The sequence below is a fragment of the Salvelinus alpinus genome, chromosome 7, assembly GCF_045679555.1.
Source record: "Salvelinus alpinus chromosome 7, SLU_Salpinus.1, whole genome shotgun sequence".
Classification (NCBI taxonomy): Eukaryota; Metazoa; Chordata; class Actinopteri; order Salmoniformes; family Salmonidae; genus Salvelinus; species Salvelinus alpinus.
In genome coordinates this window covers 5971576-5988558 of record NC_092092.1, presented here as the reverse complement: position 1 = coordinate 5988558, position 16983 = coordinate 5971576, and the positions used below count along the sequence as shown (strand labels likewise).

The 16983-nt window shown below is 41.7% G+C and overlaps 1 protein-coding gene across 11 annotated transcripts in view; it reads left to right on the top strand.

Moving 5' to 3' along the window:
• LOC139580358 (histone acetyltransferase KAT6B-like) overlaps positions 1–16983 on the top strand; it is a 92743-nt gene that overhangs the window by 25262 nt on the left and 50498 nt on the right. For 7 of the 11 annotated variants that reach the window (XM_071408960.1, XM_071408959.1, XM_071408962.1 and 4 more), the window contains exons 4-5: positions 9151–9266; positions 9660–9825. In XM_071408960.1, coding sequence (XP_071265061.1) covers positions 9151–9266; positions 9660–9825 — 282 coding nt within the window. The remainder of the gene's footprint in view (positions 1–9150; positions 9267–9659; positions 9826–16983) is intronic. The other 4 variants (XM_071408965.1, XM_071408967.1, XM_071408969.1 and 1 more) reach the window with 2 other exon arrangements.

Here is a 16983-nt window from a genome sequence, read left to right as displayed (position 1 = left end):
GACCCAAAACGGCGTTCCATAGAAATCCTGAATCTTTTTTGACATGCAAAGACCCAAAACGGCGTTCCATAGAAATCCTGGTTGAGAATGAAACAAATGAACAACGAAACAGCACAGCAAGTAAGTGAAAGAAATAGGTTTTTGATTATGTTTTACTGGTAATGGGGACATATGTAAATTCCAACAAAATAACTTTCTGTGTGTGTGTGTGTGTGTGTGTGTGTGTGTGTGTGTGTGTGTGTGTGTGTGTGTGTGTGTGTGTGTGTGTGTGTGTGTGTGTGTGTGTGTGTGTGTGTGTGTGTGTGTGTGTGTGTGAACATTATTTAACTAGGCAAGTCAGTTAAGAACAAATTCTTATTTACAACGACGGCCCGGACGAAGCTGGGCCCATTGTGCGCCGCCCTATGGGACTCCCGATCACGTCCGTCTGTGATACAGTGATACATGTAGCCACGTGCGCACTGAACAGTACAGCAGACTTTTAGCCCTCCATAACTGGCTACGTGACTATTGCAGCTCCATGGGTGTAACATTTATTGACAATTGTTAAGCCTTATGGAAACAAAGCTGGTTTTATAAGGGAGATGGGATCCACCCAAATCATTTGGGTTCCTGGATCCTTTCACAGCATTATAAGGCAGCATTGAGACAATGACTTATCAATGACCCAAGCACAGCTCAGTTAATCTCTACCATTGTGTCACTGAGTTGTCATAATGCTTCAGCAAATGTACACTATCTCAGGGGTGATGGAAGATACAATGTATGTAACCTAATTTATGTCCCTCTAACTGCCCTGTATGCTTCTGCTGAGCCTACAGCTATTGTATGCAGAAATCATGTGCCTACGAACCAGTTATACTTTTAGCACTGAGGCAATGTGCCCTAGTAGGAAGTCCACTGTGTGCAGCTCGCCCTGCACTAATTTAAATAACATGAGCATATCTAATATATATATATATATATATATGTAATTAAGGTAATATTTTTTTTATATATATATATATATATATATATATATATATATATATATATACTTCTAAGCTTCCCGGTAATGAAAACAAGTGCTTGCCTGTGTTAACATGCTTAGCTTAAGGAACAAGGTTCATGGAATCAATAATTTGCTAATAACAGATGACATTCTTATTCTTAGGTATATCTGAAACTCACGTAGATAATAGCTTTGATACAGTGATAGAAATACATAGTTATATCATGTACAGAAAATACAGAAATGCCAATGGTGGTGATGCTGTTTATATTCAGAACCACATTCCTGTAAAGCTTAGAGAGGATCTCATGTTAAATACTGTTGAAGTAATATGGCTACAGGTTCATCTGCCTCACCTGAAGCCCATTCTTGTGGGAAGCTGTCATAGACCACCAAGTGCTAACAGTCAGTATCTGGATAACATGTGTGAAATGCTTGATAATGTGTGTGATATCAACAGAGAGGTATATTTTCTGTGTGATTTAAAAATATATATTGACTGGCTTTCATCAAGCTGCCAACTCAAGAAAAAGGTTAAAGCTGTAACCAGTGCCTGCAACCTGGTTCAGGTTATCAATCAACCTACCAGAGTAGTTAAAAATAGCACAATAATTATTTTTTATTTAACTAGGCAAGTCAGTTAAGAACAAATTCTTATTTACAATGACGTCCTATCCCTGCCAAACCCTAATCCGGACGACGCTGGGCCAATTGTGCGCCGCCATATGGGACTCCCAATCACGTCCGGTTGTGATACAGCCTGGAATCGAACCAGGGTCTGTAGTGACGCCTCTAGCACTGATGTATTGATCCACATGTATTGATCACGTCTTTACTAATGCTGCAGAAATTTGACTTAAAACCCTATCCAAATCCATCGGCTGTAGTGATCACAATATAGTAGCCATATCTAGGAAAACCAAAGTTCCAAAGGCTGGGCATAGAAGCTGGCTTGGGGGTAGAAGCTGTTAAGGAGCCTTTTGGTCCTAGACTTGGTGCTCCGGTACCGCTTTCCGTGCGGTAGCAGAGAGAACAGTCTATGACTTGGGTGAATTTTTTGGGCCTCCCTCTGACACCGCCTGGTATATTGGTCCTGGATGTCAGGAAGCTTGGCCCCAGTGAGCATACTAAGCCGTACGCACTACCCTCTGTAGCGCCTTGCGGTCAAATGCCGTATATAGTGTATAAGATGTCATACAATAAGTTTTGTAGGGATTCATATGTTGACGTAAAGAATATTTGCTGGTCTGTGGTGTGTAATGAGGAGCAACCAGACGCTGCCCTTGACACATTTATGAAATTGCTTATTCCATTTACTAATAAGCATGCACCCATTAAGAAAATGTCTGTTAAATCCCTGTGAATTGATGAGATAAAAAAAAATAAAAAAAAAATGTATGGTTGAGAGGGAGGAAGCAAAAGGAATGGCAAATAAGTCTGGCTGGACAACCGATTAGCAAACGTACTGCAAATTGAGAAATCATGTGACTAAACTGATTAAAAAGAAGAAACTACACTATGAAAAAAATGTTGTAAATAATGATAGTAAAAAGCTTTGGAGCACCTTAAATTAAATTCTGGGCAAAAAGGCAAACTCAGCTCCATCATTCATTGAATCAGATGGCTCATTCATCACAAAACCCACTGATGTTGCCAATTACTTTAATCATTGTTTCATTTTCAAGATTAGCAAATTCAGAGTTTGTTGCTGGCATGTCATGCCTGACAATACACATCCGAGTATAACTGATCAAATTAGCGTTGTAATTTTTGAATTCTGTAAAGTGAGTGTGGAAGAGGTGAAAAGAATTGTCAATCAAGCCACCGGAGTCTGACAACTTTGTTGGAAAATTACTGAGGTTAATAGTGGGCAATATTGACGCTCTTATTTGCTAATTTAAGCCTACTAGAAAGTGTGTGCCCTCAGGCCTGGAGAGAAGCAAAAATGATTCCCCTACCTAAGGATAGTAAAGCCCCCTTTACTGGCTCAAACAGCCAACCAATCAGCCTGTTACCAACCCTTAGTAATATTTTGGAAGAAATTGTGTTTGACCAGATCCAATGCTATTTTACTGTAAACAAATTGACAACAGACTTTCAGCACACTTATAGGGAAGGACTGATTGGCTAAGTGAAATTGATGATTAAAAAGTTTGGGAGCTGTTTTGTTAGACTTTTGACGTTATCAATCATAGTCTGCTGATGGGAAAAACTTGTTTTATGGCTTTAGACTCCCTGCTATATTGTGGATAAAGAGTTACCTGTCTAACAGAACACAGAGGGTGTTCTTTAATGGAAGCCTCCAATATAATCCAGGTAGAATCAGGAATTCCCCATGGCAGCTGTCTAGGCCTGTTACTTTTTTCAATATTGACTAATGCCATGCCACTGGCTTTGAGTAAAACCAGTGTGTCTATGTATGCGGATGATTCATCACAAGACACGTTGGCTACTACAGTGGCTGAAATCACTGCAACACTTAACAAAGAGCTGCAGTTAGTTTCAGAATGGGTGGCAAGGAATAGGTTAGTCCTAAATATTTCAAATCATTCACTAAACCCTAAACCTTGTAATAAACAATGTGGAAATTGAGTAAATTGAGGTGACTAAACTGCTTGAAGTAACCCTGGATTGTAAACTGTCATGGTCAGAACATGTTGATACAACAGCAGCTAAGATATGGAGAAGTCTGTCCGTAATAAAGCACTGCTCTGCCTTCTTAACAACACTATCAACAAGGCAGGTCCTACAGGCCCTAGTTTTGTCACACCTGGACTACTGTTCAATCATGTGGTCAAGTGCCACGAAGAGGGACCTCGGAAAATTCCAATTGGATCAGAACAGGGCAGCACTGCTGGCCCTTAAATGTACACAGAGAGCTAACATTGATGTCTCAAAGTGGAGGAGAGATTGACTTCATCACTACTTGTTTTTGTAAGAAGTGTTGACATGTTGAATGCACCAAGCTGTCTGTTTAAACTACTAGCACACAGCTTGGACACCCATGCATACCCCACAAGACATGCCACCAAAGGTCTCTTCACAATCTCCATGTCAAGAACAGACTATGGGAGGCGCACAGTACTACATAGAGCCATAACTACATGACTGTGAAGAGACACATACACATACGCACGCACAAACACAGACACATACACATGAGTCGGACTGGTTACTACTTGATTCTATCTGTGTAATTTCATAGTTTTGATGTCTTCACTATTTTTCTACAATGTAGAAAATAATAAAAATAAAAACACTTCAATGAGTAGATGAGTAGAGTAGAAAGTCGAGTTGTGGCCTGAGGGAACACACTTAATGTGTTATGAAATGTAATATTAAAAATTGTGTATATAACTGCCATAATGTTGCTTCCCCAGGAAGAGTAGCTGCTGGGATCCTTAATAAATACAAATACATATTTGAAAAGCGAGTAGGGTAAATAGATTTTTTTTTGTCTTAGTGTTGTACAGTGGGGCAAAAAAGTATTTAGTCAGCCACCAATTGTGCAAGTTCTCCCACATAAAAAGATGAGAGAGGCCTGTAATTTTCATCATAGGTACACTTCAACTATGACAGACAAAATGAGAAAAAAAATTCCAGAAAATCACATTGTAGGATTTTTTATGAATTTATTTGCAAATGATGGTGGAAAATAAGTATTTGGTCACCTACAAACAAGCAAGATTTCTGTCTCTCACAGACCTGTAACTTCTTCTTTAAGAGGCTCCTTTGTCCTCCACTCATTACCTGTATTAATGGCACCTGTTTGAACTTGTTATCAGTATAAAAGACACCTGTCCACAACCTCAAACAGTCACACTCCAAACTCCACTATGGCCAAGACCAAAGGGCTGTCAAAGGACACCAGAAACAAAATTGTAGACCTGCACCAGGCTGGGATGACTGAATCTGCAATAGGTAAGCAGCTTGGTTTGAAGAAATCAACTGTGGGAGCAATTATTAGGAAATGGAAGACATACAAGACCACTGATAATCTCCCTCGTTCTGGGGCTCCACGCAAGATCTCACCCCGTGGGGTCAAAATGATCACAAGAACAGTGAGCAAAAATCCCAGAACCACACGGGGGGACCTAGTGAATGACCTGCAGAGAGCTGGGACCAAAGTAACAAAGCCTACCATCAGTAACACACTACGCCGCCAGGGACTCAAATCCTGCAGTGCCAGACGTGTCCCCCTGCTTAAGCCAGTACATGTCCAGGCCCGTCTGAAGTTTGCTAGAGAGCATTTGGATGATCCAGAAAAAGATTGGGAGAATGTCATATGGTCAGATGAAACCAAAATAGAACTTTTTGGTACTCGTCGTGTTTGGAGGACAAAGAATGCTGAGTTGCATCCAAAGAACACCGTACCTACTGTGAAGCATGGGGGTGGAAACATCATGCTTTGGGGCTGTTTTTCTGCCAAGGGACCAGGTCGACTGATCCGTGTAAAGGAAAGAATGAATGGGGCCACGTATCGTGAGATTTTGAGTGAAAACCTTCTTCCATCAGCAAGGGCATTGAAGATGAAACGTGGCTGGGTCTTTCAGCATGACAATGATCCCAAACACACCGCCCGGGCAACGAAGGAGTGGCTTCGTAAGAAGCATTTCAAGGTCCTGGAGTGGCCTAGCCAGTCTCCAGATCTCAACCCCATAGAAAATCTTTGGAGGGAGTTGAAAGTCCGTGTTGCCCAGCAACAGCCCCAAAACATCACTGCTCTAGAGGAGATCTGCATGGAGGAATGGGCCAAAATACCAGCAACAGTGTGTGAAAAGCTTGTGAAGACTTACAGAAAACGTTTGACCTCTGTCATTGCCAACAAAGGGTATATAACAAAGTATTGAGATAAACTTTTGTTATTGACCAAATACTTATTTTCCACCATAATTTGCAAATAAATTCATAAAAAATCCTACAATGTGATTTTCCGGATTTTTTTTCTCATTTTGTCTGTCATAGTTGAAGTGTACCTATGATGAAAATTACAGGCCTCTCTCATCTTTTTAAGTGGGAGAACTTGCACAATTGGTGGCTGACTAAATACTTTTTTGCCCCACTGTATATTGAAACAGGCTTGAATAAGCTGAGTAGCCAATATGCAGAGGGTAGCATAACTTGTCTGATTCTCTGTAATAGTGTTATGGGAATAATAATGATTTTTATTTTGTAAAGTGGTTTCTTTCATCAAACACATTTTCAGTCACTTCCTTGTCTGAAGGATAAACAGGTTAATGTTAAGACCTACATGTTTTTTTTGTTGAGTCTCATGGAATGTAGACCTACATTGAACACCACACATTGGCTGCTACTGTAGGCTGAATGAATTGAATATTGAATGATAGAACAGCTATTTCTCCATTATTTTTGATGGTAGGCCTAAATTATGATCAAATAGCCACAGTAGCCAACTTGATCGCTGTCTAAAACTGTGACTTAAAGTGGGTTCAGCCTCAGTGTTCACAGTAAACGCCCGCTGGAAGTTGCACAGAATTTTCACTGTTTTCAAGTTTGTATTCAGCAGACCTACAATGACATTGCTTCTGATGCCCTCGCTAGTTTGATTTTGTATTTCACATTCCCAGCCTTACTTTCTTCTGTTTTTGTCCACAATATTGAGTCGTTGAAACTGAAACGGTGCATCCCGAATGGAGGCAGCAAACAATATACCGGCTGTGATTTACAACCTGGTAGCAATATGTTTTAGACTACCAAGGACTGTATTGGTGAATTATATTAATCATGCATTGATGAACTGCATCCATCTATTCTGCCAACAAATCAAATCAAATGTTATTTGTCACATACACATGGTTAGCAGATGTTGAGTGTAGCAAAATGCTTGTGCTTCTAGTTCCGACCATTTCAGTAATATCTAACAAGTAATCTAACCTAACAATTTCACAGCAACTACCTTACTCTACGTATTGTTATTTCTTTGTCAGATAGAACCGATTTTTAAAACTATATATAAAGTTGGTTTTGTAGCATAAACTGTGAATTTGATATTTTTTGACTGATATTATGATCGTCTGTTTTTCATATCTGCGAAGTAGTTTAAAACACTGTCAGTTTCACTTTTAACCTCCTTGTGTGAACATGATGGGAAGGTCGAGTCTACTGCTCTGTGAAACTGATGCTAAACAATATGTGTCAAGTAGCACCCTCTTCCCCATTCAGGCTTCAGCATTCACAGCTCTTTACTTTTTCCACATTTTTTTTTGTTACAGCCTGAATTTAAAATGGATAAAATGTAAGATTTTGTGTCACTGATCTACTCACAATACCCCGTAATGTCAAAATGGAATTATGTTTTCAGAACATTTTACAAATTAATAAAAAAAAATGAAAAGCTGAAATATCATGAGTCAATAAGTACGGCAAGCCTATTTTTACATTGTGTAAAAATGTGCTTAACAAGTTGGATAATAAGTTGCATGGACTAACTCTTTGTAGTATAAGGGTGTTTAACATGATTTGTTTAATGACTACCCTACCTCTGTACCCCACTCGTACAATTATCTGTAAGGTTAAGAGCAGTTGATGTCTAACACAGATTCAACCACAAAGACCAGGGAGGTTTTCCAATACCTCGCAAAGAAGGGCACCTATTTGTATATTGTTATTAAAAAAAGCAGACATTGAATATCCCTTTGGGCATGGTGACGTTATTAATTACACTGTGGATGGTGTATCAATACACCCAGTCACTACAAAGATACAGGCGTCCTTTCCAACTCAGTCCTGAGTGGCCTAGTAACAGTTTTGACTTAAATTGGCTTGAAAATCTGTGGCAAGACTTGAAAATGTCTGTCTAGCAATGATCAACAACCAACTTGACAGAGATTGAAGAATAAAAAAATAAATTATGGGCAAATATTGTACTTTCAAGGTTTGCAAAGCTCAGAGACTCACCCCAACAGACTCTCAGCTCTCAGAGACTCACCCCAACAGACTCTCAGCTGTAATCGCTCTTAGAGATTTACCCCAACAGACTCTCAGCTGTAATCGCTCTTAGAGATTTACCCCAACAGACTCTCAGCTGTAATCGCTCTCAGAGACTCACCCCAACAGACTCTCAGCTGTAATCGCTCTTAGAGATTTACCCCAACAGACTCTCAGCTGTAATCGCTCTTAGAGATTTACCCCAACAGACTCTCAGCTGTAATCGCTCTTAGAGATTTACCCCAACAGACTCTCAGCTGTAATCGCTCTTAGAGATTTACCCCAACAGACTCTCAGCTGTAATCGCTCTTAGAGATTTACCCCAACAGACTCTCAGCTGTAATCGCTCTTAGAGATTTACCCCAACAGACTCTCAGCTCTTAGAGACTCACCCCAACAGACTCTCAGCTGTAATCGCTCTTAGAGATTTACCCCAACAGACTCTCAGCTGTAATCGCTCTCAGAGACTCACCCCAACAGACTCTCAGCTGTAATCGCTCTTAGAGATTTACCCCAACAGACTCTCAGCTGTAATCGCTCTTAGAGATTTACCCCAACAGACTCTCAGCTGTAATCGCTCTTAGAGATTTACCCCAACAGACTCTCAGCTGTAATCGCTCTTAGAGATTTACCCAGAAAGACTCTCAGCTCTTAGAGACTTACCCCAAAAGACTCTCAGCTGTAATCGCTCTTAGAGATTTACCCAGAAAGACTCTCAGCTCTTAGAGACTTACCCCAACAGACTCTCAGCTGTAATCGCTCTTAGAGACTTACCCCAAAAGACTCTCAGCTGTAATCGCTCTTAGAGACTTACCCCAAAAGACTCTCAGCTGTAATCGCTGCCAAAGGTGATTCCGACATGTATTGACTCAGGAGGTTGAATACGTATCTAATTAAAATATATTGGTGTTTTATTTATATTTATAGAAATAAATAAATAATAATATTTCAGTTTGACGTTACAGAATATTTTGTGTAGATGGTTGACAAAAATTACAATTAAATCCATTTGAATCACACTTTAACACAACAAAATGGGGGGGGGGATCCAGGGGTGTAAATGCTCTCTGAAGGCAGTGTAGGTCTCTCTCGGCCCGGGTCAAAAGTAGTGCACTACATAGGGAATATGGTGCTGTTTTGGACGTGAACAAAAATATGTTTGAAATGTACAATAACACTAATAATATGCTCCTCTTTAATTATCTCTACAGGGCACCCGTCTTGTCTGAAGTTTTCCCCAGAGCTGACCACTAACGTCAAGAGATTGCGATGGCAATGTATAGAATGTAAAACATGTAGCTCCTGTCAAATACAGGGCAAAAACGCTGTAAGTATTATAACGATGTGATGTTGTTCTAATTGCTGTTTACAAACCATTTTAATCCGTGATATAGATTGATACTACCTTAATAGAGACATAGTGAGTCTAACGTCTCAAGGCATTATGGGTAGTACATGTCCTCTTAATGATATTGGCTGGTCCCAAATAGCACCCTAGTCACTATATAATGTACCACGAAGGTCAAAGGTAGTGTACTATATAGGTAATAGTGTGGTGTTTGGGACACAAACAATATCATTACAGATGTTTTCAAAAACATAGATCAGCCTTTTCCCGGGCAACATGTTGTACATTGAAGACGCACCACCCTTTCTTCATTCAAAACATAAATCACCTTCTCATCCATATTAAACTAAACGGACGTGTACCTCCTTTTAGAGTGAAATGACAGAAGGTGTAACATCTATGCAACTACAGGGAAGCCACCATACAGCCCCACACATGCCTCCTGTCTCCTTGCAGGACGAGATGCTGTTCTGTGACTCCTGTGATCGGGGGTTTCACACGGAGTGCTGCGACCCGCCTCTCTTAAGGACGCCAACAGGTAACGGTGTTTTATACACAGTGTGTCATGTTTGGCTCCTTTAGTTTTGTCTGAGGTTGTCTCTCTCTCTCTCTCCTTCTGTCTCTCTCTATCTCTCTTTCTGTCTCTATCTCTCTTTCTGTCTCTCTCAATTAAATTCAAGGGGCTTTATTGGTATGGGAAACATATGTTAACATTGCCAAAGCAAGTGAAATAGATAGTATACAAAAGTGAAATAAACCGTAAACATTACACTCACAGAAGTTCCAAAAGAATAAAGACATTACAAATGGCATATTATGTATATATACAGTGTTGTAACAATGTACAAATGGTTAAAGTACAAAAGGGAAAATAAATAAGCATAAATATGGGTTGTATTTACAATGGTGTTTGTTCTTCACTGGTTCACAAATCTTACTGCTGTGATGGCACACTGTGGTATTTCACCCAGTAGATATGGGAGTTTATCAAAATCGGGTTTGTTTTCGAATTCTTTGTGGATATGTGTAATCTGAGAGAAATATGTTTTTATTTATTTTTTATTTCACCTTTATTTAACCAGGTAGGCCAGTTGAGAACAAGTTCTCATTTACAACTGCGACCGCAGACGACACCATTCTGTATACTTCTGGCCCTTCCTTGGACACTGTGCTATCTAACCTCCAAACGAGCTTCAATGCCATACAACACTCCTTCCGTGGACTCCAACTGCTCTTAAACGCTAGTAAAACCAAATGCATGCTTTTCAACCGTTCGCTGCCTGCACCCGCCCGCCCGACTAGCATCACCACCCTGGACGGTTCCGACCTAGAATATGTGGACATCTATAAATACCTAGGTGTCTGGCTAGACTGTAAACTCTCCTTCCAGACTCATATTAAACATCTCCAACCCAAAATCAAATCAAGAATCGGCTTTCTATTTCGCAACAAAGCCTCCTTCACTCACGCCGCCAAACTCACCCTAGTAAAACTGACTATCCTACCGATCCTCGACTTCGGCGATGTCATCTACAAAATAGCTTCCAATACTCTACTCAGCAAACTAGATGCAGTTTATCATAGTGCCATCCGTTTTGTTACTAAAACACCTTATACCACCCACCACTGCGACCTGTATGCACTAGTCGGCTGGCCCTCGCTACATATTCGTCGCCAGACCCACTGGCTCCAGGTCATCTATAAGTCCATGTTAGGTAAAGCTCCGCCTTATCTCAGTTCACTGGTCACGATAACAACACCCACCCGTAGCACGCGCTCCAGCAGGTATATCTCACTGATCCTCCCAAAAGCCAACACCTCATTTGGCCGCCTTTCCTTCCAGTTCTCTGCTGCCTGTGACTGGAACGAATTGCAAAAATCGCTGAAGTTGGAGACTTTTATTTCCCTCACCAACTTTAAACATCTGCTATCTGAGCAGCTAACCGATCGCTGCAGCTGTACATAGTCCATCTGTAAACAGCCCACCCAATTTACCTACCTCATCCACTTACTGTTTTTATTTATTTACTTTTCTGCTCTTTTGCACACCAGTATCTCTACTTGCTCATGATCATTTGATGATTTATCACTCCAGTGTTAATCTGCTAAATTGTAATTATTTGCTCCTATGGCCTATTTATTGCCTACCTCATGCCTTTTGCACACAATGTATATAGACTCATTTTGTTTTTTTTCCTACTGTGTTATTGACTTGTTTATGGTTTACTCCATGTGTAACTCTGTGTTGTTGTCTGTTCACACTGCTATGCTTTATCTTGGCCAGGTCGCAGTTGTAAATGAGAACTTGTTCTCAACTAGCCTACCTGGTTAAATAAAGGTGAATTTTTTAAAATAATAAATAAACAACTGCGACCTGGCCAAGATAAAGCAGTGCGACAAAAACGACAACACAGAGTTACACATAAACAAACGTACAGTCAATAACACAATAGAAAAGAAAAATAGAAAATTGTGTGCAAATGTAGAAGAGGTAAGGAGGTAGGGAGGTAAGCAATAAATAGGCCCTAGACGCAAATAATATTATTAACAATTTAGCATTAACACTGGAGTGATAGATGTGCAGATGATGATGTGCAAGTAGAGATACTGGGGTGCAAGAGGGTAAGTAATACTATGGGGATGTGTGTGCTATTTACAGATTGGCTGTGTACGGGTAAGCAGCTCTGACAGCTGATGCTTAAAGTTAGAGAGGGAGATATGAGACTCAAGCTTCAGAGGTTTTTGCAATCTGTTCCAGTCATTGTCTGCAGAGAACTGGAAGGAAAGGCGGCCAAAAGAGGTGTTGGCTTTGGGGTTGACCAGTGCAATATACCTGCTGGAGCGAGTGTTATGGGTGGGTGTTGCTATGGTGACAAGTGAGCTGAGATAAGGCGGGGCTTTACCTAGCAAAGACTTATAGATGACCTGGAGCCAGTGGGTTTGGTGACAGATATGTAGTGAGGGCCAGCCAACGAGAGCATACATGTCGCAGTGGTGGGTAGTATATGGGGCTTTGGTGACAAAATGGATGGCACTGTGATAGACTACATCCAGTTTGCTGAGTAGAGTGTTGGTGGCTATTTTGTAAATGACATCGCCGAAGTCAAGGATTGGTAGGATAGTCAGTTTTACGAGGGTATGTTTGGCGGCATGAGTGAATGAGGCTTTGTTGCGAAATAGGAAGCCGATTCTAGATTTCATTTTGGATTGGAGATGCTTAATGTGAGTCTGGAAGGAGATTTTACAGTCTAACCAGACACGTAGGTATTTGTAGTTGTCCACATATTCTAAGTCAGAACCGTCCAGAGTAGTGATGCTAGTTGGGCGGGAGGGTGTGGGCAGCAATCGGTTGAAGAGCATGCACTTAGTTTTACTAGCATTTAAAAGCAGTTGGAGGCCACTAAAGGAGTGTTATATGGCGTTGAAGCTCGTTTGGAGGTTTGTTAGCACAGTGTCCAAAGAAGGGCCAGATGTATACAGAATGGTGTCATCTGCATAGAGGTGGGTCAGAGAATCACCAGCAGCAAGAGCGACATCATTGATATATACAGAGAAAAGAGTCTGCCCGAGAATTGAACCCTGTGGCACCTCCATAGAGACTGTCAGAGGTCCGGACAACAGGCCCTCCGATTTGACACACTGAACTCTATCTGAGAAGTGTTGGCGAGGCAGTCATTTGAGAAGCCAAGGCTATTGAGTCTGCTGATAAGAATGTGGTGATTGACAGAGTCGAAAGCCTTGGCCAGGTCGATGAAGACGGCTGCGCAGTACTGTCTTTTATCGATGGCGGTTATGATATCGTTTAGGACCTTGAGCGTGGCTGAGGTGCACCCATGACAAGCTTGGAAACCAGATTGCATAGTGGAGAAGGTACGGTTGGATTCGAAATGGTCGGTGATCTGTTTATTAACTTGGCTTTTGAAGATTTTAGAAAGGCAGGGCAGGATGGATATAGGTCTCTAACAGTTTGGGTCAAGAGTGTCGGGGATGACCGCGGCAGCTTTCCAATCTTTGGGGATCTCAGACGATACGAAAGAGAGGTTGAATAGGCTAGTAATAGGGGTTGCAACAATTTTGGTGGGTAACTTTGGAAAGAGAGGGTCCAGATTGTATTGCCCAGCTGATTTGTAGGGATGCAGATTTTGCAGTTCCTCCAGAACATCAGCTGTCTGGTTTTGGGTGAAGGAGAAGTGTGGGGATTGTGCAAGTTTCTGCAGGGGGTGCTGAGATGTTGCCCGAGGTAGGGGTAGCCAGGTGGAAAGCATGGTCAGCCGTAAAAAAATGCATATTGAAATTTTCGACTGTCGTAGATTTATCAGTGGTGACGGTGTTTCCTAGCCTCAGTGCAGTGGGCACCTGGGAGGAGATGCTCTTATTCTCCATGGACTTTAGTGTACCAAAACCTTTTGGAATTAGTGCTACAGGAAGCAAATTTCTGTTTGAAAAAGCTAGCCTTAGCTTTCCTAACTGGCTGAGTATATTGGTTCCTGACTTCCCTGAAAAGTTGCATATCGCGGGGGCTATTCGATGCTAATGCAAAATGCCACAGGATGTTTTTGTGCTGGTCAAGTGCAGTCAAGTCTGGGGTGAAGCAAGGGCTATATTTGTTCTAAGTTCTACATTTTTTGAATGGGGCATGCTTATTTAAAATGGAGAGGAAAGCACTTTTGAAGAGCAGCCAGGCATCCTCTACTGACGGGATGAGGTCAATATCCTTTCAGGATACCCGGGCCAGGTCGATTAGAAAGGCCTGCTCGCTGAAGTGTTTTAGGGAGTGTTTGACAGTGACGAGGGGTGGTCGTTTGACCGCGAACCCATTACGGACGCAGGCAATGAGGCTGTGATCGCTGAGATCCTGGTTGAAGACAGCACAGGTGTGTTTAGAGGGCAAGTTGGTCAGGATGATATCTAAGAGGGTGCCCATGGTTACGGATTTAGGTTTGTACCTGGTAGGCTCTTTTCTGGATTTTGATAATTAGCGGGTATTGGCCTAATTCTGCTCTGCATACATTATTTGGTGTTCTACATTGTACACGGAGGATATTTTTGCAGAATTCTGCATGCAGAGTCTCAATTTGGTGTTTGTCCCATTTTGTGAATTCTTGGTTGGTGAGCGGACCCCAGATCTCACAACCGTAAAGGGCAACGGGTTCTATAACTGATTCAAGTATTTTTAGCCAGATCCTAATTGGTATGTCGAATTTTATGTTCCTTTTGATGGCCCTCCTTGGTTGGTGACAGAAGCACCAGATCATCAGCAAATAGTAGACATTTGACTTCAGATTCTAGTAGCGTGAGGCCGGGTGCTGCAGACTGTTCTAGTGCCCTCGCCAATTCGTTGATATTTATGTTGAAGGGGGTGGGCTTAAGCTGCATCCCTGTCTCACCCCACGGCCCTGTGGGTAGAAATGTGTGTGTTTTTTGCCTATTTTAGCTGTACACTTGTTGTTTGTGTACATGGATTTTAAAATGTCATGTTTTTCCCCCAACACCACTTTCCATCAATTTGTATAGCAGACCTTCATGCCAAATTGAGTCAAAGGCTTTTTTGAAATCAACAAAGCATGAGAAGACTTTGCCTTTGTTTTGTTTTGTTTGTTTGTCAATTAGCGTGTGCAGGGTGAAAACGTGGTCTGTCATACAATAATTTGGTAGAAAGCCAATTTGACATTTGCTCAGTACATTGTTTTCACTGAGGAAATGTACGAGTCTGCTGTTAATGATAATGCAGAGGATTTTCCCAAGGTTGTTGTTGACTCATATCCCACGGTAGTTATTGGGGTCAAATTTGTCTCCACATTTGTGGATTGGGGTGATCAGTACTTGGTTCCAAATATTGGGGAAGATGCCAGAGCTAAGGATGATGTTAAAGAGTTTTAGTATAGCCAATTGGAATTTGTTGTCTGTACATTTGATCATTTCATTGAGGAAACCATCAACACCACAGGCCTTTTTGAGTTTGAGGGTTTTTATTTTGTCCTGTAGTTCACTCAAGGTAATTGGAGAATCCAGTGGGTTCTGGTAGACTTTAATAGTTGATTCTAATATTTGTATTTGATCATGTAAACTCAGCAAAAAAAGAAACGTCCCTTTTTCAGGACCCTGTCTTTCAAAGATAATTTGTAAAAATCCAAATAACTTCACAGATCTTCATTGTAAAGGGTTTTAACACTGTTTTCCATGCTTGTTCAATGAACCATGAACAATTAATGAACATGCACCTGTGGAACGGTCGTTAAGACACTAACAGCTTATAGACGGTAGGCAATTAAGGTCACAGTTATGAAAACTTAGGACACTAAAGAGGCCTTTCTACTTACTCTAGAAAACACCAAAAGAAAGATGCCCAGGGTCCCTGCTCATCTGCGTGAACGTACTTAGGCATGCTGCAAGGAGGCATGAGGATTGCAGATGTGGCCAGGGCAAGAAATTGCATAAATGTCCGTACTGAGAGACGCCTAAGACAGCACTATAGGGAGACAGGACGAACAGCTGATCGTCCTCGCAGTGGCAGACCAGGTGTAACAACACCTGCACAGGATTGGTATATCCGAACATCACATCTGCGGGACAGGTACAGGATGGCAACAACAACTGCCCGAGTTACACCAGGAACGCACAATCCCTCCATCAGTGCTCAGACTGTCTGCAATAGGCTGAGAAAGGCTGGACTGAGGGCTTGTAGGCCTGTTGTAAGGCAGGTCCTCACCAGACATCACCGGCAACAACGTTGCCTATGGGCACAAACCCACCGTTGCTGGACCAGACAGGACTGGCAAAAAGTGCTCTTCACTTACGAGTCGAGGTTTTGTCTCACCAGGGGTGATGGTTGGATTTACGTTTATCATTGGAGGAGTGAGCGTTACACCGAGGTCTGTACTCTGGAGTCGGGTCGATTTGGAGGTGGAGGGTCCGTCAGGGTCTGGGGCGGTGTGTCACAGCATCATCGGACTGAGCTTGTTGTCATTGCAAGCAATCTCAACGCTGTGCGTTACAGGGAAGACATCCTCCTCCCTCATGTGGTACCCTTCCTGCAGGCTCATCCTGACATGACCATCCAGCATGTCAATGCCACCAGCCATACTGCTCGTTCTGTGCGTGATATCCTGCAAGACAGGAATGTCAGTGTTCTGCCAAGGCCAGCGAAGAGCCCGCATCTCAATCCCATTGAGCACGTCTGGGACCTGATTGATCAGAGGGTGAAGGCTAGGGTCAATCCCATCAGAAATGTCTGGGAACTTGCAGGTGCCTTGGTGGAAGAGTGGGGTAACATCTCACAGCAAGAACTGCCAAATCTGGTATAGTCCATGAGAAGGAGATGCACTGCAGTACTTAATGCAGCTGGTGGCCACACCAGATACTGACTGTTACTTTTGATTTTTACCCTCCCTTTGTTCAGGGACACATTCCATTTCTGTTAATCACATGCCTGTGGAACTTGTTCAGTTCATTTCTCAGTTGTTGAATCTTATGTTCATATAAATATTTACACATGTTAAGTTTGCTGAGGGCGTTGCTTTTTCTGCTGAGTTTATATGTTTTTGCTGTTTGTTTTTTGTTATAGAGACAAAAAGATTGGAGAAGTGGTTTACCCATACATCTCCATTTTGGATAGATAATTCTTCTTGTTGTTGTTTGTTTAGTGTTTTCCAATTTTTCCAGAAGTGGTCAGAGTCTATGGATTCTTCAATTACAT